This window comes from Perca fluviatilis, chromosome 22 (assembly GCF_010015445.1).
Source record: "Perca fluviatilis chromosome 22, GENO_Pfluv_1.0, whole genome shotgun sequence".
Classification (NCBI taxonomy): Eukaryota; Metazoa; Chordata; class Actinopteri; order Perciformes; family Percidae; genus Perca; species Perca fluviatilis.
In genome coordinates, this window is record NC_053133.1 from 1,849,975 (window position 1) to 1,875,423 (window position 25,449).

Genomic DNA, 25,449 nt, shown 5'->3' on the forward strand with positions numbered 1-25,449 from the left:
GTTCTGCGCATGCGCAAGATGTTCACGCATGCGCTGTGGTACGAGGATTTACGACACTACTCAATCTGTTCCCACACTAGCCTCCAGCTAACGTTAGTTAGCTAATAGCTAATTCGGCGGACCGCTAGGTGATTATAGCGGTCTGCCGTTAGCCTCCACCGGGAAGCTAACGTTAGTTTAGCTAACGGTTAATTTGGCTAACCGCTAGCTGATTGTAGCGGTCTGCCATTAGCCTCCACAGTTAAGCTAACGTTAGTTTAGCTAACAGCTAATTCGGCTATCCGCTAGCTGAGACAGCATGTAAACTTTAAAAGACCCTCAAAATAAAACTTGAAAATAAACGTTAACATATATAACAGCTGTTACGTCAGTTCTACTTTACTTGTGCTCATTTAAAATACAATCACTCAATACTTGTCTTTATTGTTATTACTGTAAAGTCTTAATTTAGCTGTAGCCTGCTTTCCCCATTATGTTTGACTTAACGTTATTTTAGACTGAATCTAGCTGTCCGTTCTGCCTGCATGATCCTTTCTGCGCATGCGTTATTACGGATCGGGTACTGACAGACTGCCACCGACGAGGTGGCATGAACGCAGCATTATCATCTGCGCCTACGTCATGGCATACGTGTCATCTTGCACATGCGCAGTTTGAAGAAGTTTGAAGAAGGAAACATGGAGGACCACAGGTATTCAAAATCCAAATATTTTTCTTCTTCGCCCAGAAAAAGAAAGCGGATATTGAAAAGAACAAGAGACCGGAAAAAGAGTGAACATTGGAGCTGCTTTGGAGGCACACACCAAATCCCAACTAGCTAATTATCCTCCGGACCGCTGCAGTCTCCTTTTCTTTCTCTCCTTTTCTTTCTCTCTTCTTTCCGTCGGGTGGTGTGCGGCGTGCCTGCTCGTGGTGTCCGCGCCACTCTCTGACATGAACTCATGGATGTATTAAGAGAACACATGAACTCCAACAATGACAGCTGATAGACGGCCTTTTGTACACCTTCGCTTTTTGAAGCGTGAAGGCTACCGTAGCTCCAATACTGCGTGGTGAGAGAGAGTTGATTGCGATATATGATCTCAACGCTAGATGGGAGTAATTCTTACACAATGTAGCTTTAAGTACAGCAGTGAAGTATTTGTACTTTGTTACATTACAACACTGCCTATGACTTAAGAATAATTCCGTTTATACAACTGTTGTTGGCATGAGGTCAGTCCTCTGGAGAAGAGATCCGGCAGGAGTTTGACTGATCTTAAAGGGTTTTGTCTGTAGAGGACAGAGTGTTTTCTGTCATATCCTTCATGAGCCTCTCTGTTTTGTCCTGTTGTCAAGTTGGATCCTGCTAACCTCTGAACCTCTGTCAGCTCCCATCACTTTCTACATCACCCACTAAAACTGCTGTGTGTGTGTGTGTGTGTGTGTGTGTGTGTGTGTGTGTGTGTGTGTGTGTGTGTGTGTGCGTGCGTGCATGTGCGTGTGTGTATTTTTGCACGTGTGTGTCACACACAAGGGACACAATTGATCTCCGATTGAATTTAAATAACTTTTATAATTCTCATGGCAATTTCATAGTACATTTCCATTTTAGAGCAACATGATATTGTACTTCAGTAATGGATATTTTACAAGCCTTGGGTCACTTTCTGGCCAAGCAAATGCCAAACTGTCTGGAGGAGAAACAACAACAACAAAAAAAAGCTTTTTGAATAAGTTTTTCCAAGTCTTTGATTTTACCCTTGGATAACTGTAACTACAATACAATACAGCCTAATTCCAATTTTATTTCATAAACACAGCACAAAATAATAAGCGCATGCATTCTATAAACGAGCCGTTACTTGTTTCTAGTCACTTTTTAGACTGAGAACTAGTTTTAGGGCCCTATTTTAACGTTCTAAGTGCACGGCATAAATCGCCTGGTGCAGGTGCGTTTAGGGCGTGTACGCACTTTTGCTAGTTTGACGGCGGAAAAGAAGAGAAAGTGCGCATGGTTCTAAAGGGTTGTACTTAGTGTCTTCATTAATCATAGGTCTGTTTTAAATCAATCAGAGATCATCTCCCATTCCCTTTAAAAGCCAGGCACGTTAGGACCTTGGAGCGTTGCTGTTATGATGGAGGATTTGATAAACAGGAACGAGAGATTTTCAGGAGAAGAAACTGATCGGCTCGTGCGTGAAGTGAAAGCGCGTGAGCAGATCATATCATAATAGTATTTCACATTGTAATATTTTTATTTGTAATCTTCTGCATGTGTGTGTGCTGCTGTGCGTCCCTGTGTGTGTAACAAGCATAGTGTGTGTGCGCTGTGCACGAGCCTAGGAGCATTTTACTAATGCTCTGTTAAAATAACAATGAGATGCTGCGTTATTGACTTTAGACCAGGTTTTTCTTGGTTCTTGGTTCTTCGCGGTCACTTCCCGCTGCCAAAATAGCAATACGCACAGAATGCACCTGAACACACCTCCCTGTAAGACCAGCACGCCCATGGGCGCACAGTAGAGCTGTCAGTCTTCCTCTATAATACCCTTCAAATTTCATTTGTTACTTTTTTAAAATTCAAATAATATTCAAAATATTTAATGCTCAAATGCAGACTGTTATTAATATATACTACACTACTCAGGCTTATGCATTGTCAATACCACTATAAGCATGTGGTTGTTTGTTACACATTCTGTCTTCCAACATCAGCCTGGCCTTGAAGGTGATCTACGTCACGGCGCATTGCATTTCTGGCACGCTGCTCTTTGTTTACATTATTTTCCACCACGAGCACACAGCGACAAACACAAATCAACAGAGAACTCTGGAATGAAAAATTATCTAACAAGTGTAGTGAAGTGGCTCTGTTGTAAAGGCTAACGTTGCTCGGTTAGCACAATGACATCATGTTAGAAAGCACAGCTGAAACGATTTGTCATAAACTAAGTAACAATAGTGTTAGCTACGATGCTAACAACATTAATAACTAAGCCAAACAGTGCTGTCACTTCTATTTTAATGATTTATAAGAAACCTTTTTCTTGCAGATTGTCACATTACTGAGAATACAGCTATTTGAAAGTAATATATGAATGATGTTGATTTTAAACTAAAACTATTTCCCGTACATCTTCCGTCACCCCCCCCTGTACCAACGTTACTCGGTACATAACATTGGCTCCATGATGTTGTACTAACGTTACTCGGTACGTAATGTTAACTCACAATGCCTTGTGTTTCTCACTCCCTGTAACTTATTGTTCATCAGAAATGAGAAGAGGGAGATTAACTTACGTTAGCCAACCTATTTACAAAAAAAAATCACATTTGAATAGCAATTAGAATTTGTTCCAACAGCCCTAGCGCACAGATGGGCGCAGGTGCATGTGCTATTTAAACGACTGCTGCGTCGGTCTTAAATTAGCAAAGACACTTGTGTCGGGCTTTGTGCTACGCTGCGCCGGGTGCAACATCATATTCATTTTCACATCCTATGGTTTGCCTGATCAGTGAGGTCCAGGGCTCTACCAACCTGCAGAGGTAATTACTATGTAGTCTGTAGAGAGGAAATTGAGTTGATGAGCATGCAAGGAGATATTACAATCCCTGCTGATGAATTTTATGAATAAATCATTAAGCAATTTGGTTTCAGAACATATAAGCTATGGCTTTCTCCAGCTGCTGTAACTGTCGGAATTAAAATATATAAAAAACATCATCTTAGTGATTTAAAACTCTCTAATTGACACTATCTGGTGTAAAGTAATATGACTGGGCGAGTAAAGATAGTGGAGCAGAGAAAGAGAGATGCTTCGGTCATGTGATTCAATCTGATGTGACATCTGGTGTCCCCATTGCTTTATTTCAGTGCGTATCACATAAATTGTCAGTGTACTAAGCAATTTCTCACCTACTTTGACATTTTTATTAAAACACTTTCTTTCACCCAGGCCTGAAGCCAAGGAACAGCTACCTCTAGCATGATATCAGTACTTACATCCTATGAGCATGACACAGATGGAGAAGATCTTCTCAGAGTTGGTGTTTGGGGACACGTTTCCAAATCCCACACTGGTCAGGCTGCTGAAGGTGAAGTACAGAGCTGTGACGTACTTGTCTTTGATGGAGGGTCCCGAACCTGGAGTGGATATTTAGAGGTTACACAAAGATTTCAAAACGTTTTTTTTCCTAGCAGAATGACCATGATCATTTGATTTTGACGAAGCACGTTTTCCAGAGATGCAAACACATGCCCCCTGGGATGATTCTATTTTTTGAAAATATCAGCTTTAAAATGTGGAATTACTGTCAATTTTAGCATGAGGATATAGGGAAAAACTCGCCCCAGAATTAATATTATTACTTCTATCTATTAATCTATTAAAAGTAATATAGGGGGGCATCAGTTCAGGGAATTTTTCCATTGTAGGTTGACAGTATTCAAATTCTCTGTGGAGGGGAGTTTAAAAAACTAAATTCCATGACCTTTCAAATGGATATAGTACTGAAAAAATCATTTTAAATATATATATATTTTATTATTATTATTTTTGCTCATACTGCAGATGCTGAAAGTAGGGCTGCTGCTGCTGCAGCTACTCCTAAAACCACAAAGAACTATAAAAAAAAAACTACAACAATTGATACAAAAAGTTCCAACCTAGGGCCCTATTTTAATGATCTAAGTGCACGGCGTGAAGCGCCTGGCGCAGGTGCGTTCAGTGCGTGTACGAATCCATTTTTGCTATAAGAGTCCGTGCGCCGGGCGCATGGTTCAAAAAGGTTGTACTTAGTGTCTTCATTAATTTATAGGTGTGTTTTGAACCAATCAGAGATCATCTCCCATTCCCTTTAAAAGCCAGGCGCGTTAGGACCTTGGAGCGTTGCTGTTATGATGGAGGATTTGATAAACAGGAAGGAGGAGAAGAAGAAGAGGAGAAGAAACTGATCTGCTCATGTGTGAAGTGAAAGCGTGCGAGCAGATCAAATAATACTATTTGACATTTAATCTTTTGCATGTGTGTGTGCTGCTGTGCGTCCCTGTGTGTGTAACAAGCATAGTGTGTGTGCGCTGTGCACGAGCCTAGGAGCATTTTACTAATGCTCTGTTAAAATAACAATGAAATGCTGCGTTATTGACTTTAGACCAGGTTTTTGTTGGTCAATGGTGCGATCACTTTGCGCTGCCTCACGATAGCAATACGCCCAGAATGCACCTGAACACACCGCCCTGTAAGACCAGCACGCCCATGGGTGCAAAGATGAGCGCAGGTGCATTTGTTATTTAAACGATGTGGGCGCTGGACGGGAAACTAACAACCTCGTCAGTCTTAAACTAGCGAAGACACTTGGGTCGGGCTTTGCGCTGCACTGCGCCGGGTGCAGGATAGGAGCCTAAGTGTTAAAACTCTAGTGTTTTTTCTCCTTAAACATAGAAAATCATCCCTTTGTTAAGCTAACAAGACCCCAAATTCCAATAACCCTGCAAGGGTGGAACGCACATCGGCAGGTCCACGGTAAATACGTCAGGTGTATAAAATGTCTGTATCGTCACTGCGCTGCATTTTTATAAACACATCTGTCGCGCGCATCCAGGTGGCGTCTCGCCATCCAAATACCAAGTAGAATATCGATGTGATATCGATTCACCGCACACACAAACAAGCACACGGGGTGCCTGGGTCGCTCACCTGGTTGAGCGTGCGCCCCACATACAGAGGCTCAATCTTTGCAGCAGCGGCCGCAGGTTCAATTTCGACCTACGACCCTTTTCTGCAGCTCTTCTGTCTAATAAAGGCCTAAAATGCCCCAAAAATATTCTTAAAAAAAAAACAAGTACACAACCCCTCACCCTAAAACAAGCGGCTCTGTCTCACACACGCAGAGCAAAGCTATATTGCATGTGTTCTATTTCTGGCGACGTATACAGTATGCCAACCCTGACCCCATCCCCCCCCAAAATGCTCATTGGATTTGCACAAATCACGTAAACGGTCAGTTTTGCCAAAATGTGACAAGTTTGCAGCCCTGGTTTTCTATTTATTTGCTTAAAGCTGAGCTAACCAGTACTGTATAGACAGTAACACTGCAATATTTCTAACCAGTAATGCATTATCTTTCCTCTCAGTACCTAGGATGGAGCTGTTGTAGTGCTTTCCCAATTGGTCCCCCAGCGTGTGGAGCCAGCCAATTGAACCATTCCTCTCGACGCTACCAATGGCATACCTGGGAAAGATAAACAGTTACAACATGATTGGATGTACATAATTACTGATGTTGGCAATAATTAGCCCAAAGATAGACTAAATTCATTTTCAAACACCTAATAGTGATTTATTTGAATCACATTGATTCAGAAATTTTAGACTGTTCCAATACTCATTTTCTGCAGTTTCAATTTCTACAATTTGACTGTGGTCAGAAAAAAATGAACTTGGTGCTTGAGAACATACAGTACACCTCTATAAAAAAACATGAAAAACTATATTTTTAAAGCATTGTATTGAAGTTGAGAAAATCAATACTGTGACTAGCACTAGCACCCATATGCTACCAGCTGTGATGTACGCAGTCACACAGAGGCAGGATTATTCCCACATTACTCCTCTTTAAGTAGACAGTCTTATGGCATTGTACCAGATGCAGGCCAGCCAGTGAGCGATGAGGGCGAAGGTGCACATGAGGAGGAAGAGGACAGCTGCGCCGTACTCCGAGTAGCGGTCCAGCTTCCTGGCTACACGCACCAATCGCAGGAGACGAGCAGTTTTCAGCAGACCAATAAGAGTGGTGGTCTGATGGGAGATGGAGAGACAGAGAATAGGTATTGGTAATGAGATATGGTTATTGTAAAACATGGCAGAGAGCAAAGTCCCTTGGCTCTGATGTCTCCTCACAGCTTTCCCACCTGCTGTCTCTCACACACACACACACACACACACACACACACACACACACACACACACACACACACACACACACACACACACACACACACACAAAAAAAAACCACACACACACACACACACACACACACACACACACACACGTGGGGCAGCCATGGCCTTGTCTCAAAGGGACTCACTGTGGAGGTGGTAAATCCTGACTTCCTTTCATTACTGTGGACTGTCTACTCCCTCTTCTTACTACTTGTATTCAGCTGCCCCCCCTCCCCTTCATGTCCATACAACAAATAAAGAACAGGACGCTTACTGCGCTGGCAGAGAGCCCAGTGCTCTGTGCGTGTGTGTATGTGTGTGTTTGTGTGTGTTTGTGTCCTGGCAGTAAATAATAGTTGTCTGGTGAGGAAAATCTCCACTTTTTCTTGGCTCTGTGTCCCCTTCTGGACTGCATCTATGAAGTGAACCTTGGCAAAGCTTTCCCCGGGCAGTATTTCAATGTTGGGGAGTTTCCACACCCATCTCTTTTGTCTTGGTGGGTAGCTTAATTGCTAAAAATAACAACTGTTTTTATTACTTACACTCTTCCCATTACTTATAGATGCATTTCAAGTACTGCTCACTCTGTCAATGGAATTACCCTGGGCTGAGCTGCTGTGTGGAGGGATCACCCTCGGCCTCAGCAGTTTTCATCCTTACAGTATTATGTGGGAAGTTTCCTCAGGGGTCTCCGGCAGCCTACAGTGTAACCCTCCCTCCCCATCCTCTTCCTCTAACTCCCACCCATTTCTCTAGACACCCACCTGCCACTTCACTTAAATTCTCCAACCAACACCTCCATCACTTCACTTTTCAATTATACAGCAATCCATAGGACCTCATTACGCAGTGTCTGAACTATACTGTGTATCGTGTATGACTGCATATTTGCCTCTGTTATATACTGCATTTCAAGTTTGGGCATAGGAGGCAGGGAAGCTCTAATGAAAGATGCTATCCCATTATGGGAAATGTAGGATCCAGCATTTGTGTAGCTTGACCCATACTTAAAGTCAGGACATCTCAGCCTCTCCTGCCGTGATTTTGACTGTTCATTTTTTAAACTGTCTCTTGTATGTCCCTCAACCTTATGGAAGCTACAACACTAAATCGCTGGAGTACCCCCTTAATCTGATTATTTTCCTCAATCTATTGCTAAATCCTTTGGTTTATTAGAAAATGGTGAAAATTTGTTAACACTTAATTCTACATGTCTGTAATTTCCTGGAACCAATAAATGGAGCTTTGCTTTCCAAAAGAATCTCTATTGTTAGTACCAAATTACATAGATAGTATTGAATGTTTGAATTATATGTGTGTTCTATATAGTACCCTTAAGAATTTTAATGTTTGATTTAAAAAAGTTGTGTCAATAGCATATACTTTTTGCTAACAATCACACAATGCAATGTGTCAAATCTTAATAGTGTAAGAATTACCTTTGTGCCAATCTACAGCTTTCAATGACACAAAATGACAATGATTACATACGTGAAATCCCACTTTACTGCTAACTATACAGTCAACTGCTGAGTGTCTTAAAAAGACAGTAGTGTAAGAGTAAAGAGCGGTTGATTTGTATACACAGACATAGTTCTTTCTAAGAAAACTTCATATGACATTATTGGGAAATTATGGACCTAAACCAACAAATGAAAGCTTATCAGACTGAAATTATTTGTTTTCATATGACTAGCAGTCAAAAACTCAAAGGTTACATTATTATTACATTTCTACGGAAGAGGATTAGATCCACATGTGAAAAAAATGTATTGAGTTCTGAGTTTAAAGTCAGAATTCTGAGAAAAAAGGTCAGAATTCTGACTGTGAACTCAGAACTCAAATACATTTTTCACACGTGGCCCAAATTCTCTTCCGCACATTTCCAATGATGTTAAACAGAGAAAAAAAACGGCAAATCCTGACACTGGACAAGCTGGACGCAGAGAATGTTATTTTTCCTTAACAAATCACTTAAAAAAAACTCTAAACTGTGGATACAATTTTCTCCCAATACAATTCACTCATGTTTTCACTAGCATTTTGTACAGTGCATTGCATGATGCAAGGTAGACACGGTCCACTGCAGCTGGCTGCAAATCAACTTCCCATTGGAGACAATTAAATTAAATTAGGAAACACAAAACTAAACTACCTCTGCCTCTCTCTTTCTTCATCCTATTCCCTATCTTCCAGCTCCCTGTCTTCCTCCTCCCTTTCCCTCTTTGTTCTGTTTTCTCCTCTTTATTCCGTTACATAAAGACACTGGCAGAGACACAATGTCAATGCAGCGACAATATTTCTCTCTTGTTCTCTCTATCTCTCCATCTCCCTACCACTTGTCTTTTCCTCCCTCACACCTTCTCTGCAGTGAATAAACAGCCAACCATAGTCCACACATCATCATCCCAATGTATTCTTATTCATCTGTTCATATATATTGTGCATGTGTGTGTGTGTGTGTGAAGCACTTTGTAACTGCGTGTTTTCAAAAGTGCTATACAAAGATAATGTAACTTACTTACTCATATAATAATAATAATAATAATAATAATAAATTGAATTTATATAGCGCTTTTCATATCTAGGTATATTCTTTTAATTTATGTTATGCCTCTGTTTCATGTAGCCAGCCTTATGCTTGTTATTTAATTCCATGCTTACTTGTGTTTAATTTGTAGATTGCAGGACTTTTCTAATAATATATAATAATAATATAATATAATAATATATAATATAATCAGGGCTGGGTACCGACTAACAAATTGCCTCCTTAGTATCAAGTATCGAAAAATGCCTCGTCATTCAATACCAAATTTCAATACCTAAAGGAGTAAATCTCATCAGCGTCACTGAGCCAATCAGCATGCAGCATGCTTCTACCAATTGTTTAGAAACCGGTATCAAAGTCACGTTATTGGTATCAGTATCAGTCTCAAAATCTTTTTAACGATACCCGGCCCTAGCTATAGTACATCTTTTTTTCTTCTACTGAGGTGAGATTCCTTCTCTAAGCCCCTAGGGGTTTCCTTAATCTCACCTGCACAATCTTGTTTTTAAAGTTGTGTTTCTGTTGCTTCGATTTTATTGTGCAAAACCCCCCAAAAAAGCATGTCTCCCTCCATCATGCCCTACCTCCTCTCCGCTGCGGTAGATGAGCAGGTCAAAGGGAATAGCAGCCACCATGTCGATGAGGAACCAGCCTTTGAAGTAGTGGACGGCGATACGCACCGGGTGGCTCACCACCTCATCATTAGCATTCACATATGTTGTCCTGAGAGAAAGAATGCAGAATATATAAAAATTACTGACTTTAATTGTTGTTATTCTAATACTTATGACGCTACAACTACAACTGTTCTACTACTACTGACTATTCAACTATTCGACCATCAAATCTACTAATCGACGCGGCGCATTGTTGTCGAATATTTGTTCATCTGTGGTCTTAACATGCATGTAATTCCATCAGATATGCAGCAGGGGCGGTGTGGGTAAACCAGTCCTTCTGTAGTGCAAGGCGGTAAAGCAGCTGACATGGAGCGGACATGTTCGCTAACCAGGAGTGCAAAATGAGGATAATAAATGAGGACTGTAGCGACAGCGAGCAAGCGGTCAGTTTATCAGTTTAGGCTAAGTTTTGAATATCTGTTTGCACTGTTCATAGCCTTTTTTTTGTTTACACTTGCCATCTGAGGAAAAGTATATAGTAAATATAGTTAATAATCTGAGTCCTTATTCCACTATTGATGTTTTTCAATGAACAAATAACATTCATAAACTTCATGAAATCTGGGGACATTCAAGTTTATTGGCGAGACTGCATATATATATATATATATATATATATATACACAGTATCTCACAAGTGAGTACACCCCTCACATTTTAGTAAATATTTCATTATATCTTTTAATGGGACAACACTGAAGAAATGACACTTTGCTACAATGTAAAGTATGAAGTGTACAGCTTGTATAACAGTGTAAATGTGCTGTCCCCTCAAAATAACTCAACACACAGCCATTAATGTCTAAACCGCTGGACACTAAAGTCAGTCCACCCCTATGTTAAATTCCCATAGAGGCAGGCAGATGTTTATTTTTAAAGGCCAGTTATTTCATGGATCCAGGATACTATGCATCCTGATAAAGTTCCCTTGGCCTTTGGAATTAAAATAGCCCCCCTCCCCCATCATCACATACCCTTCACCATACCTAGAGATTGGCATGGTTTTAATTCAGTTAGCCTAATAGCTGGTTTGATTTGCATTGAGAGATGATTTTATGGAAAGTACCCAATGCCAATATATCCAAATATATATATATATATATATATATATATATATATATATATATATATATATATATATATACCTGCATATATTTGACCATTCATCGACTATCGGGGAGTAGGTGATGACCACTAAACTACACTATTGGATAATGCCCTACAACTGTGAGAACCACTGTGTACCATATTCTTCGATAACCATTCCTATTATCACAAATGCTAACCAGAGTTTCTTCTTTTACAACCAGTTCTAATAACAGTTTGATGAGGACAGAGCACAGGGTTAGGGAATTAGACCTGCAGCATTTCTGTATTTGTTACGAATAATTCTGCTGGAGCACTTTCTTCTACAAATAACAACCACTGTTGTAACTCGTTACTACTACTACTACTACTACTACTACTACTACTACTATTATTATTATTATACTATATACTAATGTGTTTAAAGTCATACCTGAAGTTGATGAGGATGTCAATGATGAACATGATATCCACTATGAGGTCCACCACATTGAGAGGCGAGCAGGAGTAACCACAATTCTGCTTGGCTACCTCTTCCTGAGAGGAGAGAAGGGAAGAGGAGAGGAGAGGAGAGGAGAGGAGAGGAGAGGAGAGGAGAGGAGAGGAAAGGAGAGGAGAAGAGAGGAGGGAAGAGGAGAGGAGAATGTAAAAGAGAGCAGAGTAGAAAAACAGAGAAGAGAAGATAAAAATAGAACAGTGCTGTGTGAGTACCTCCTTCAAACGGATTAGCATTAGAGGTTTCAAGATGATTTACATACGTAATATGTAGACCAAAAATGAAGAAGTGGAAAAACCAACCCGTTCTCACTCCGAACTCGTAAAATACAGATGTTTGGACAGTGTTTGTATAACGTAGTGGGGAGAGCAGCAGCTACACGGGTTTAGTGAGTACATTAGATTCAGATTAGAGTCTACTTTATTGTCATTAAGCAGTGTACAAGTTTGCGTCCAACCAGAAGTGCAAAAAAAGCAGAAAAGTGCAATGTGATATACAAGTATAGACAGGTGGTGCATAGGCAGGACAAGAAATATATATATATATATATATATATATATATATATATATATATATATATATATATATATATATATATATGAGTAGTATGTAAGGCCGAAATTCCGCGTAGGGAGGTTAGTTAAGAGACGATGATTTTAAAGTACACCCCTTTATTATAAAATGGTATCACTCATTCTTAACCAATCGTAGATAGCAGGTCAGCGTTAATGGGACTCTATCTGTAAATGTTGAGCACAGGAGCCCCCCAGCGCTGTGTCAGCTCACCTGTCCTTTTCACTTTATACACAGATGAGTGTAGAAGTTTTTATCCAAATAATCATGTCATTAAATTTTCTGACAACACTGCAATTTTATCTCTGCTGAAAAAGAACTGTGACCCATCTGATTATTTTATGGAAATCCAAAAGTTTGTGAATTGGTGCGATGATAACCACCTTGTCCTAGACTTTTCCAAGACTGAAGAGATGGTGTTTGACCCTCGGGGAGTCGGTGACCACAGGCCTGTGGTCATCCACAACCAAACCATCACTCAGGCCCACTCATACAAATATCTTGGTGTTCATATTGACGAGTCACTAACCTGGAGCACACATGTCGACAGTCTCCGCTGCAGATTGCAGCAGCGGTTGCATTTCTTACGTCGTTTGCGAATTCATGGCGTAGATAAAAAAATGATGTTGATATTTTATCAAGCAGTCCTGGAGAGCCTGGTCAGGTACGGTATTACAGCTCGGTTTGGCAACCTCCCTGTGCAGTTGAAAACTAAACTTTTCCGATTGATTCATACTGCATGGAAGATCATTGGTGTTAACGAGCACTTATCCATGCAGACTATTTATGAACAGGCTTCCTTGCGACAAGCCAATAGAATTGTTAGCGACACGTCTCACGTTCTGCACGCAGAATATGAGCTGCTGCCATCCGGTAGGAGGTTTAGAGTTCCTCGCTGCAGACTTAACCGTTTTAAAAACTCATTTATCCCAGTGTGTCTATTAAGCTTCTAAATAGCCCGCAAGTAAAAGGCAGAACAGGCCTGCATGACGATGGAGATATGTAATTGTTGTATTTGTGATCTCTCTTTTTTAATTTAATTTAATTTATTTGTTTTGAGTAATGTTTAACCAATGTATTGCATGACACCGTGTTGGGTTTTTATACATCATCAGGACCATAGTATGGCCTGTGGTATAGTATTGTACAGTATTTGGTGTTTGTACATGCTGTCTGTGTTTATTTGTTTTTACTATGGCTGCAGCATGGGTTGAGTGCCCAAGACAAATTTCCCACGATGTGGGACAATAAAGTTCATCTTGATCTTGATATAGTTGGGGTGGCGGATGGTTCAAACACAGGACTTGCACCCAGGAGACTGGGGTTCGTGTCCTGTGTGTTTTCTAAAGTCGCTTTCTTCTTAAACCGTCACAGACCTTGTCCTTAACATAACTGCATAAAAAGGGACGCCAATAGTCCCGACCAAGTGGGTTTAGTTACAGCGTGTTATATGGCGCTAAAGGAGACTTTTAGCCTCAATAACAACAACCAAGAGTCCGTATTTTACGAGATGGGAGTGAGAATTTGCAATTTGCATCGTAAAAACAGGGCTTTCAGCAGGATCCAAGTCTTAGGAGAAGCTACGGCGCTTTAACACACAAATCAGGTGTAAACAAAAGCTATGATAAACTTTATATTTGACAAAAGATACATTGTCCTGAGACATACTAGCTACCTTTAGTTAGACTAAATATTCAGTGCCATGGAAATCCTCTGTGTACAATAATACTAAGCAGTGAAAAATATTTGTAGTAAACTGAAACTTACTAAAAACTAAAACTAAACTGAAACTATATTGCCAGGTTAAAAAATAAAAAAATAAAAGTAAATAATGAATTTCCGTCAACTCTCGTGACTTTGAACTACGGACATTGAATGGACTTGACCTGAGATGGCACTGTGAAGTATTCTTTATATACAGTCTATGGGCATGATTGCTAAAGTAGACTAAAGTAGATTCAAAATTTAACATCATGTCTATTCTCCAACCGTGCATTTTTAATATTTACGTAGCTACATACTTCTGAGACGTTCAACCTGGCCCCAAGAAAAAACTAACTAAAAATAAATTCATAAAAACTAAAGCTTTCTGAAAAACTGAAACTCTGAAAAATATCTAAAACTAAACTAGAAATCGAAATGTCAAAACTGAAATAAAAAAACTAATTGAAAATTCAAAACTTTTAAACCTTGCTATCAAGGATCGTATGTCGTAAAGCCCTATGTAAATAACCCAGTATATGTTTAGCTCTACAGAAGAAATAACCTTGTTGAACAGTTATTTTTATTATGTATTTTCACCTGGTTTAAGACCAAGTGCCTTACTTCCTGTTCTAAATAGAGGGGCTTTTATTTTGAAAGTCACCCACTGACAACTTAACTAGTTTTTTCTGCCACATGTGATGGTAAAGAGGAGAAACAGTAACATGCATATACAGTGAAAGATTTAATGTTTTAGCACTCTTTCGAAGAGGTACAAGGTTAGTATTTATCATAATACTGTAATATTTAGATGTTGGTGGTGTTTTGAAGTAGTTTTGAACAATTGTAGCTGTTGCTAGCTTTCTGTTTAATAGGCTAATGCTAGGCTTATGAACTAATGCTAAACTACGCTAATGCTCTGAAACGATATGGTAAGGTAGCTAATGCATTTGTTGTTTGTATTGTTTCTTTTGTAACTAGCTCTTACGTTGGTTTTGGGATTTCCAATAAATCTAAAATCAGCAGTCCAAGTGTCAGGCCATCTTTCGGAGGGTATGCTACACACTATGAAGCAATTTGGTCATTTGTGATTGGGCAATATAAATAAAATGTCCATGACTTGACATCAGTCTGTTGAATGATTCTGCCCCGAGATGAGAGCCCACCTGGTCGTTGAGGAGGAATGCAGCTGAGTAGGGTGTCAGGATGGCGGTGTAGATGACCAGCAGCAGGATGAGCCAGTCCCACACCGCCTTGAACGGGCTGTAGTGCAACACCGTCCACTTGTGGATGCGGGGGGCCTGGAGCTTGTACTCTGGCAACACATCGGCACCCAGAGACAGCACCTGAGTAAGATAAGATAAGAAAAGATCAAACTTTGTCTGTTTCACACAGAAAATGTTATTGCATCATCTGCTCCAACAATCAACAGATACCACTTAAGGCTTAGTGCGTAGCTTTTTGATACCCTTGTCAGGTGTTCGGGTCTGTGGGACCCATTTTCAATGTTTGCTAAAAGAAAAATTATGCTATTTAGTATTTCTTCTAACTCACATTCATTGGCTTTGGCTCATTTTCCGTGAAGAACATAAAAAATAACTTATTTTCAATGACTGTACACCCCCCATCATAAGTGTGATCTCACAGGGGTAAATGGCAAATACTGTACTTTACTACTGCTGTATAGATTTAAAAAGCCTAATAATGTGATGGGTCCACCAGACCTGGGAACATTGGCTGGGTAACAAAAATATGAACACCACACAAGGGTTAATGAACGTCCGTTACATTCAAGCCATTTCTAAATGAGTTGCTACAAAGCTGATTAAGACTATCAGCTCCACACAACTCTCTCTGGATTTCTCAGTAGGACTACGGTCAGAAGATTGTGGCGTCTGGAGACTTTCCCACGCAGAAACTGGAGTGAAGATAATGACCTCTTCTGAAGAGTCCGTCATGTTTTTTAATCCTCCTTGGTTACTAGTAACTGCATGGAGGGGGTGCACGATCACAGAAGGCTTGTATCATGTGGACGCGCTGACAGTGTTGTTGTTGTCATTACTTAGAATTCCTCATGGGGGAGACAGAAACTACGCATTATAGCTTTAAAACACAAACATAAAAAAAACATCTGTATGGTCACCCAAACATCTGACACAGCTTTCCGTCATGTACACACACACACACGCGCGAGAGTGAGAGAGAATACACTCAACTCACGATACAATATGATTCACGATGTTAAGTTCACGATACGATTTTGTTTAACAGAATGAGCTGCAGACAAATGACAGAACATATTCCTTTTTTATACAAACAGTGCAAAACAACTGATGTGTCCTCTTATCAGAAGTGACAGAGGAATTGTATTTTATCTTCAATTACATAAAGTAAATGAAAATATGTATAATTAGATTTTGAAAACAAATTCCACATCAAAACACCTAATTAAATACTTGGTAGAAAAAAATCTCCTTAAATAAATGAACTAAGAACAAATAGTAGAGCGTTTGAAGTGAAATCAAAAGTAGATTACGCTCTAGGCCATTTAAAAATCTATTTATTTTTCTTCTTAACCCGTTTTTAACCTCAAACATTCATCTTGATTTTTAACCGATTCACAATGCATCATTGCATCCCTGCAAGTGATGAAGCAAAAGACGAGGGAAGAAGGATTAAAGGAAAAGAAAAAGAGGGGGCTAAAGGGTTGAGAAAGCAAGGAGGTGGAGAAAAGAAGGAATGACAGAATAGGGGAGGATAGAAGGGAAAAATAGATAGAAGAATATACTGTAACACCATGAGACTGTGTACACAAAGTGATGGAAAATGAGTTGGCAAACATGCAAACTATGAACACATACACACACACACACACACACACACACACACACACACACACACACACACACACACACACACACACACACACACACACACACACACACACACACACACACACACACACACACACACACACACGTAGCAGCTCCATGAAATATACATTGACTTCCATAACATGAGTGCTGTGCTTACTCAGTGGCTATAACAACAGCATTTTGCAATTACGGCAATAGAGCCAGTGTCCTCTGAAGATGACAAGAGCTGTTCTGAAGGCCTCGACCCTCTTAAGGTTACCCTCCCAGGCAGCGAGTTCTACCGCAAAATAGCCTCTGGAAGGAACTTGTTTTGGTGGAACATGTGTACGTTCAAAAGTAGTTTTAGTCGTGCAACAGAAAACTCAGATTGGACAGATAGTCTAGCTAGCTGTCTGGATTTACCCTGCAGAGATCTGAGGAGCAGTTAACCATAGTCCTCACAAATCCACAACACAAAGAGAGAGGAAGGTGAGGGACATCCGGCCGAAAAAAAGGACATGAGGCGAAATTTCCGGCAGCAACGGAGCAATCCCGGAAGTGGAAGGTCGTGGATATAGACTACAGTGGCTCTAAGAAGAGGGTTTTGACTCAAAAGGGACAAGTGACAAGGCACAGCATATAACTGTATTCCAAACACATATATGTATATATACGCGCGCGCGCGCGCACACACACACACACACACACACACACACACACACACACACACACACACACACACACACACACACACACTTTTTTCCTCCAACTTCTGCGTCACACACAAACACACGCCAAGAATGAAATCTCGGGTGTTATGGAGCAGTTCTAAGTAGCCTAACTTGCAGTAATGTATTCCATCACCTGCACTGCACTCGCCCTGGACGAGAGCAGGAATGAATCAGTATACAGATGTATTAGCACAGCCTGCCTCGTGTCTCTGCTTTATAGAATCACACAGTGAACTGCAGAAGATTGGCTGCTGTGCTAAAAGGCAAGGGCAGAAGAAATACTGAGCCATAGAACACAAGTGACAAATCCAGAAGAGAGATTTGCCTGACCTTCACTGTGTACTGCTGTATGCACCCATAAATAGTAGAATAACGGAAATGCATGAATGGAGGAATGCATTATAGCTAAGGTGGCTTATTGTCGACAATAACGCTGCTGCCATATTGTCACATGTAACGCTATCAAAATACCTTACAAGATAATGCAATCCAATACAACACCAAAAACTTTAGCCTAGAGGTGAATCATTACCTCTCATGCACGCTCTCTTAAAAAGAACACTATGAGCTTTACACAGTAGTATGTACTATGCAGGTAGTATGCAATTTATAATACAGCCAGAAAGTTTAGAAGAGATACACACTGTTGTCACATTATTCCTCATTGGGTTTAAAATGAAATGTGAGTGTGAGGTTTAATTAGCGACTTCAAAGTTAACTTTGAAAGTGTTTACAGCCACATCAGATGAACAGTGTAGGTATTATAGCCCTTTTAAGCATAACCCCCAATCACTTTTAAGGGACAGAAAGGAATTGGAGGAATGGACAATACATTTTTTTTTAAAAGCGGCCTTTTTCACATATGGCTGCAGATCCATTGCAGTCAATGACCGTCTGGTGTTGATTCTCTGCCAGGCTTGTAGGTAATACAACCAACTTCACTTCTTGCTTCTTTTGTGGCTTTTTGCCTTTAATCTGATCTTCAGCATTGAAAGAGAATTTCAGCTGGATTATGTGTCAGTTTAGATGATTGACTTAACTCCATAAGAAAGCAATATATAAGAAAACGGCTTGGTTGCCTTGTCTGCATGTCAAGGAGCAGCGGCGTGCACAGAAATGTTTGGGGGCACAACTGCGCTCAGTTTGCATGCGTTAACTGTGGAGGCTGTGACAAGGGAAGTCGAAAAGGGAGGGGCAACTCAAATGCAGTTGTCAGGCATTACAACACTTTTTTTAACTGAGAATTGATGCCATGGGCAGCCTTAAAAATAAAATGGAAAAAGAAAAACATCTTGCAGGCCACTTATCTACTCAGAGGCCAAAAGGGCAGGTGTTTGAGCACCACCTGGGGGGGGGTCTATCTATGCAGGTGCCTGTCAAGGATCATTGTTGAGGAGTGGTCCTAAAACTGGGGAACATATTACTGTTCTCCCAATATGGCTATAAAGTCTTTCCTAGCCCATTTCCTAGCCCGCCTATCCAGCTGCAGATCAGCACTTTCAAATTTCAAATCCAGTACATGGGCACAGAGCCACTGTGGGTGTGGGGGGGTGCGCGGTCACGCAAGGCTGTATTATGTGGAGGCGCCTACAGTTTTGTTGTCATTACTTAGAATTCCTCATGGGGGAGACAGAAACCACACACTATAGCTTTCAGAAGTCAGAAATCATTGGTGAAAATGCCTATTCACATATATTTTTCCATTTCCATTGTCCATTTCTAAGATGTGAAAATGATCCACTCTGCATCTATGCTATGCTGTGTGACCATGTAGGTTTATTCCAAATAATTGCTGTAAACTTGAAGCAAAAATTCAGCACCAGAGCATCAGACCAATAGCCTGACAAGCCAGACCCACATCCAGATGTTGGGTCTGGGAACTCACCTTTGGCAGGGCTCAATCTGAGGCGCGGGTTAAACGGTTGTCTTTCAAATTCCCTCTGCACGCTACAACCAGGCAGAGCAACGAAGAAGGTAGAGAAGCTAGTTGATAGATTAAACTTTTGCCGTATCCGTATACACATCTTCCTTTTTTAAGAATGATTTCAGTGCCGTTCTTTGTTCTTTTCTCAAAGAAAAGCTGAACTCCAAGTCTTCCAGAAGACCGCTGTTCCCAGCAGCAGCAGCCATAAGCCCCGCCCACCGACGCTATACACAATGTGATTGGCCTGACCAGAGTTTGGTTTTTCCAGCTCGCGAGCCAACGGAGAGTGCCTAGACCCCCCTGGCTGCAAATTAAATTTGCTGCCACTAGGGTGCGTCTAGATTTCTAGGCTATCAGACCAATGGACACATTGGTATGTGGGTATGTGACCTACAGTAAGTGTGGCCTGGGAGGCTGACAGAGTCCAGACCCAATCTCCAGAGAAGGGACGGAGTGTGAGCAGTGTGTAACAATCAAGTTCAAATAAGAATCATACTGATAATAAAATGAAAAGAAAAACAACACACACCCAAAAAAAAAAAAAAAAAAAAAAAAAAAAAAAAAAAAAAAAAAAAAAAAAAAAAAAAAAAAAAAAAAAAAAAAAAAAAAACAAAAAAGGATAATAGGTGTATAGCTATAAAAGAGTCTGGTTTTGAGATTCCGATATTATACTGAGTCCTGTATTCCCAGGTTTGGCACATAGGCTCATGATTCTTCCTTCACCTCCTCTCACCTCTGTCTTTTTTCTAAATTCACTCCATTTCACTTTCACTACTCTTTACTCCATTTCCTGTTGTTCATTTTTCTTCCTGCCCTCCCTTTGACCTGCTAAATCTTTCTGCTTTTCTTCTTTCTAGTTTTCTTCCCTGCATGGCTCATGTCCTCCGTCCAGCAATCCTCACTCCATCTTTCCACCTGCAATCCTCACTCCATCTTTCCACCTGCAATCCTCACTCCATCTTTCCACCTGCAATCCTCACTCCATCTTTCCACCTGCAATCCTCACTCCATCTTTCCACCTGCAATCCTCACTCCATCTTTCCACCTCCTTCTCTTCTTCCACGCAACGTGCAGCCAAGCCATGCTGTTGCCTATTACCATTCAACCTTCCTTTCTTCTCCTGCTTGAATGGCCCATTTTTCATCCCTCTCTCTCTCTCTCTCTCTCTCTTACACCTTTTACTTTCTGACTATCAGTCGCCCTTCATCCTCGCTCCCACTTTAATTCTCCATTTCTCCATTTCACTGTCCATCTGTCCATTTTTCTTGTAGATACCAACATTAGGCACGATATCATTTGCTTTATTTATTAAAGATAAGCATCAATATTTTCAGTGTGCATAAAATCCTACTTGTACTGGTATTTTATACCACCGCTAACCCCTTTCAGCGAACGCTGGCGCATTTTGGCTGCCGCTGCTCACCTGGCCTGCTGTTTGTTTGTTTGCCTGACGTTGTTTGTGGATTTTTAATCTATGCTTCCACCGCTCGTCCCATTGGATTTTAACGTACATGGACGCTGTTCCAGATTGGATATTTAATTCCCCAAAGAGACTTTTTCTTACTCACCTACAAGCTTGGACAACTCCGGGTGCACCATCTCATCCAGCCTAACTCGAGCCCTCTCCTGCCCTGATCAACAGATCATCCCTCGGCGTATGCGTGTGTAAGTCTCCCCTTCCTCACTGTTGTACGCTGAGTTTATCTGTCTGGGCAATTGGCTACCGAGGTTTTCAACTTGGCTGTGAGTCTCGGAGTGGCCCGAGATTTATGGTGAATTAAAATGCGTCCATCTCCGATCCTTGCTGTTTCATGGCTATTGGAATCAATTCCAATTGGGCTCAATTAAATGGATTTTTACTATTTTTATCAGTGACTTTCTTTTTGCATCTCATCGGAGTATGGCCTTATTGTACTCCGCTAAAGAACTCCGCGACTTAATGTCGCCGCCCCTTCGTCTGCCCACTAAGGTGTACAAGCTGTGTACCGCCCTCGGCCTCTCTCGCCAGCGACTGTCAGTACCCGATCCGTTCCACCTGCACAATCCGTTCTGCGCATGTGCAAGATGACACGTATGCCATGACGTAGGCACAGATGATAATGCTGCGTTCATTCCACCACCACCTTGGAATAACGGCACCGCTTCCACCTGCACGATCCGTTCTGCGCATGCGCAAGATGTTCACACGCTAGCCTCCAGCTAACGTTAGTTAGCTAATAGCTAATTCGGCGGACCGCTAGGTGATTATAGCGGTAGCTAACGGTTAATTCGGCGGACCGCTAGGTGATTATAGCAGTCTGCCGTTAGCCTCCCCCGGGAAGCTAACGTTAGTTTAGCTAACGGTTAATTCGGCGGACCGCTAGGTGATTATAGCGGTCTGCCGTTAGCCTCCACCGGGAAGCTAACGTTAGTTTAGCTAACGGTTAATTTGGCTAACCGCTAGCTGATTGCAGCGGTCTGCCGTTAGCCTCCACAGTTAAGCTAACGTTAGTTTAGCTAACAGCTAATTCGGCTAACCGCTAGCTGAGACAGCATGTAAACTTTAAAAGACCCTCAAAATAAAACTTGAAAATAAACGTTAACATATATAACAGCTGTTACGTCAGTTCTACTTTAATTGTGCTCATTTAAAATACAATCACTCAATACTTGTCTTTATTGTTATTACTGTAATGTCTTAATTTAGCTGTAGCCTGCTTTTCCCATTAAGTTTGACTTAACGTTATTTTAGACTGAATCTAGCTGCAGAAACAACGTAACCAGTGGGGCGGTGCCTGTTATTTCGAGGTGGCATGAACGCAGCATTATCATCTGCGCCTACGTCATGGCATACGTGTCATCTTGCACATGCGCAGAACGGATTGTGCAGGTGGAACGGATCGGGTACTGACAGCGACCTCGTTATGTGCATCGAGGAAGCCGGCGCAATTTTCATACACATCCTGGTAACTCTGATGGCACCATCCCCACAGTCGTCTCTATGCGGCCCGCTGGCTCCTCGTCTAGGCTTTACACAGATGGAAGCGCTGACTACCGTAATCTTCTCTTGCTCTCCTCGTCTGCTCCCAAACCTCCAGTGACTCGGATTCCTGTTCACTTTGGTCATCGGCCGCCCATCTCCGCGTTGCTCCCGTGGCGGAGTGGATTTGGCGTGTCTCCGTTCACTTCGTTTTGAGGGACATGTCTCCACTACATCAGTTCAAACTTCAGCTGTTAAATTTGCTCTTATTAATGCCCGTTCTGTAGCCAATAAGACATTTATCCTAAATGACGTCATCACATCTCATGAGCTGGACTTTCTTTTTGTTACAGAAACCTGGCTTAGTATTGGTGACTTGTCCCCATTTACTGATTTATGTCCTCCCCAGTGGGGTTTCCTAAATTCCCCAAGGATCTCAGGTCGTGGTGGTGGCCTAGCTACAATTTTTAAGAGAATTATTCAACTGCAAAATCATTCCTGTAAAAACTTCACTTCTTTTGAAGTTCAACTGTTCTTACTTGTCAACTGTTTCCAAACCCCCTGTTATGTGCACTGGTGTACAGACCCCTAAAGCTACAAGCTGTTTCATACATGATTTCTCTGACCTCCTGTCGTCTATGGCCATTCACTCTGATAAGATGCTAATTCTTGGTGACTTCAACATTCATGTCTGCTGCCCAACTAAACCAATGGTGAATGAATTTTTAACAATACTTGACTCTTTTAACCTCACTCAATCCGTATGTGGTCCCACTCATGTCAAGGGCCACACACTGGACCTTGTCCTGTCATCAGGGATATCAATTGATACATTTGAAATCACTAATGCTGCCATCTCTGATCACTTTCTGATTGAGTTTGAACTCTCCGGGCATTGCCCTCCCTCTGCCCCTTCCCCTCTCATGTTTTAGCCCGGCCCATTAACTCAACTACAGCCTCTAATTTTTCTGACTCTTTTAGGCTTGCCGTTTCCCCTTTTTCCCTCACTGCTGACTTGTCTCCATTCACTAATATTGATGAGCTAGTCTCTATTTTTAACCTATCCTGTACTGACACTTTGGATCAGATAGCCCCCTTAAAATTAAAACGCCTTAAGTTAAACAACTCAACCCCCTGGTTGAATAGCTCCACACAAGCTCTCCGTCAAGCCTGTAGACAGGCAGAACGAAAGTTGAAAAAAGACAAGCTTAATGTCTCAAATGATATGTTTTTGCATCACCTGAAGGCCTACCAAGCAGCGGTCAAAAAGGCAAAATCTAACTATTTTAGTGAGCTTATCAACTCTCAGGCTAACAGACCCAAAATTCTTTTTAAAACTATTGATTCCTTTTTAAATCCGGCCAATGCAGTTGACACTTCTTTAACCTGTGAGGAGTTTGCTGAATATTTTATCTGTAAAATTGACAATATCAGATCCAATATCATCTCTCAGGGTTGCATTTCTGTTAAAACTCATAGTCCCATCAGTATCCTCCAGCATTTTACTCCTCTGTCTTCCACTGAGCTGTCTGAGATAGTTTCTCACCTAAAGCCTTCATGCTGCCCCTCTGATGTCATCCCCTCAAGACTCTTTAAAGAAGTGTTTGATGTTCTTTGTCCAATTGTGTTGGCTATAGTAAACTGCTCCCTGTATACTGGTGTCGTCCCTTCTGGTTTCAAGCATGCAGTGGTGCAACCACTGCTGAAAAACCCCAATTATGACCCAAATGACCTTAGCAACTATAGACCCATCTCTAAATTATCTTTTATTTCTAAAATTTTGGAAAAAGTAGTTGCACAGAAGATTTTCTCTTTCCTTAATAGTTTTAATATATTGAATAAATTCCAATCTGGCTTCAGAGCCCTCCACAGCACGGAATCTGCCTTACTAAAAGTGTATAATGACATCCTACTTACCACTGACTCTGGATCATGTGCTTTGCTTATTCTCCTAGACCTCAGCGCTGCTTTCGACACCATTGATCATGGCATTCTTATTGACCGCCTGGAAAATGTAGTTGGATTACAGGGCTCTGTCTTAAGCTGGTTAAAATCATACCTGACAGATAGAACTTTCTCTGTAAAACTGGGTACTACATCCTCCTCTCCAGTGGGTATTAAATTTGGTGTCCCCCAAGGATCAGTTCTTGGCCCCATGTTATTCTCCCTATACATGCTGCCCCTTGGTTCGATCATTGAAAAGCACAACCTAAATTATCATTGCTATGCTGACGATACACAACTCTATTTACCCATTTCCCCTGGTTGCACTTCATCAATTAATAAAATGTTTAGCTGTTTGGAGGACATTAAATCCAAATTTTCTCCAGTTAAATGACAAGAAAACTGAGATGATTTTATTTGGATCCCCCAGCTCTACAAAAAACCTGAGCAATGCCCTTGGCCCTTGGTCATCAAATTTACAGTGCGAGGTCAGAAACTTAGGTGTTCTCTTTGACTGCTCTCTTAATTTTGACAAACAAGTCAGCTCTGTTGTTAAAGGTAGTTTTTACCAGCTTAGAACAGTAGCAAAACTGAAATACTTTTTATCGAAGAAGGATCTCGAGACAATCACTCATGCCTTTATTACTTCACGCCTAGATTACTGTAACTCACTATACACAGGCCTAACCCAACATAATCTGAACAGACTCCAATTAGTCCAGAATGCTGCTGCAAGACTCCTCTCTGGCACCAAAAAGTATGACCACATAACTCCCGTTTTAGCTGAGCTTCATTGGTTACCAGTGAAATTCAGAATCGATTTTAAAGTTTTACTTTTTGTTTTTAAAGCACTCCATGGTCAAGCGCCTCCGTATATTTCCGATCTCCTGTCTACTTACTCTGCCACCAGGGCACTCAGGTCCACAACCCAACAACTCCTCGTCATCCCCCGGATACGCCTAAAAACCAAAGGGGACCGAGCCTTCTCTGTAGTATCCCCCAAACTCTGGAATTCCCTCCCACCCC

At 41.2% G+C, this 25,449-nt stretch overlaps 1 protein-coding gene across 4 annotated transcripts in view; it reads right to left on the reverse strand.

Moving 5' to 3' along the window:
* Positions 1-25,449, reverse strand: part of kcnh2b (potassium voltage-gated channel, subfamily H (eag-related), member 2b) — a 378,618-nt gene that overhangs the window by 26,932 nt on the left and 326,237 nt on the right. For all 4 annotated transcript variants that reach the window (XM_039789964.1, XM_039789962.1, XM_039789965.1 and 1 more), the window contains 6 exons: positions 15,177-15,356; positions 11,674-11,777; positions 10,059-10,197; positions 6,625-6,779; positions 6,119-6,213; positions 3,986-4,126 (listed from right to left, as the gene is read on the reverse strand). In XM_039789964.1, the coding sequence (XP_039645898.1) occupies positions 3,986-4,126; positions 6,119-6,213; positions 6,625-6,779; positions 10,059-10,197; positions 11,674-11,777; positions 15,177-15,356 (814 nt within the window). The remainder of the gene's footprint in view (positions 1-3,985; positions 4,127-6,118; positions 6,214-6,624; positions 6,780-10,058; positions 10,198-11,673; positions 11,778-15,176; positions 15,357-25,449) is intronic.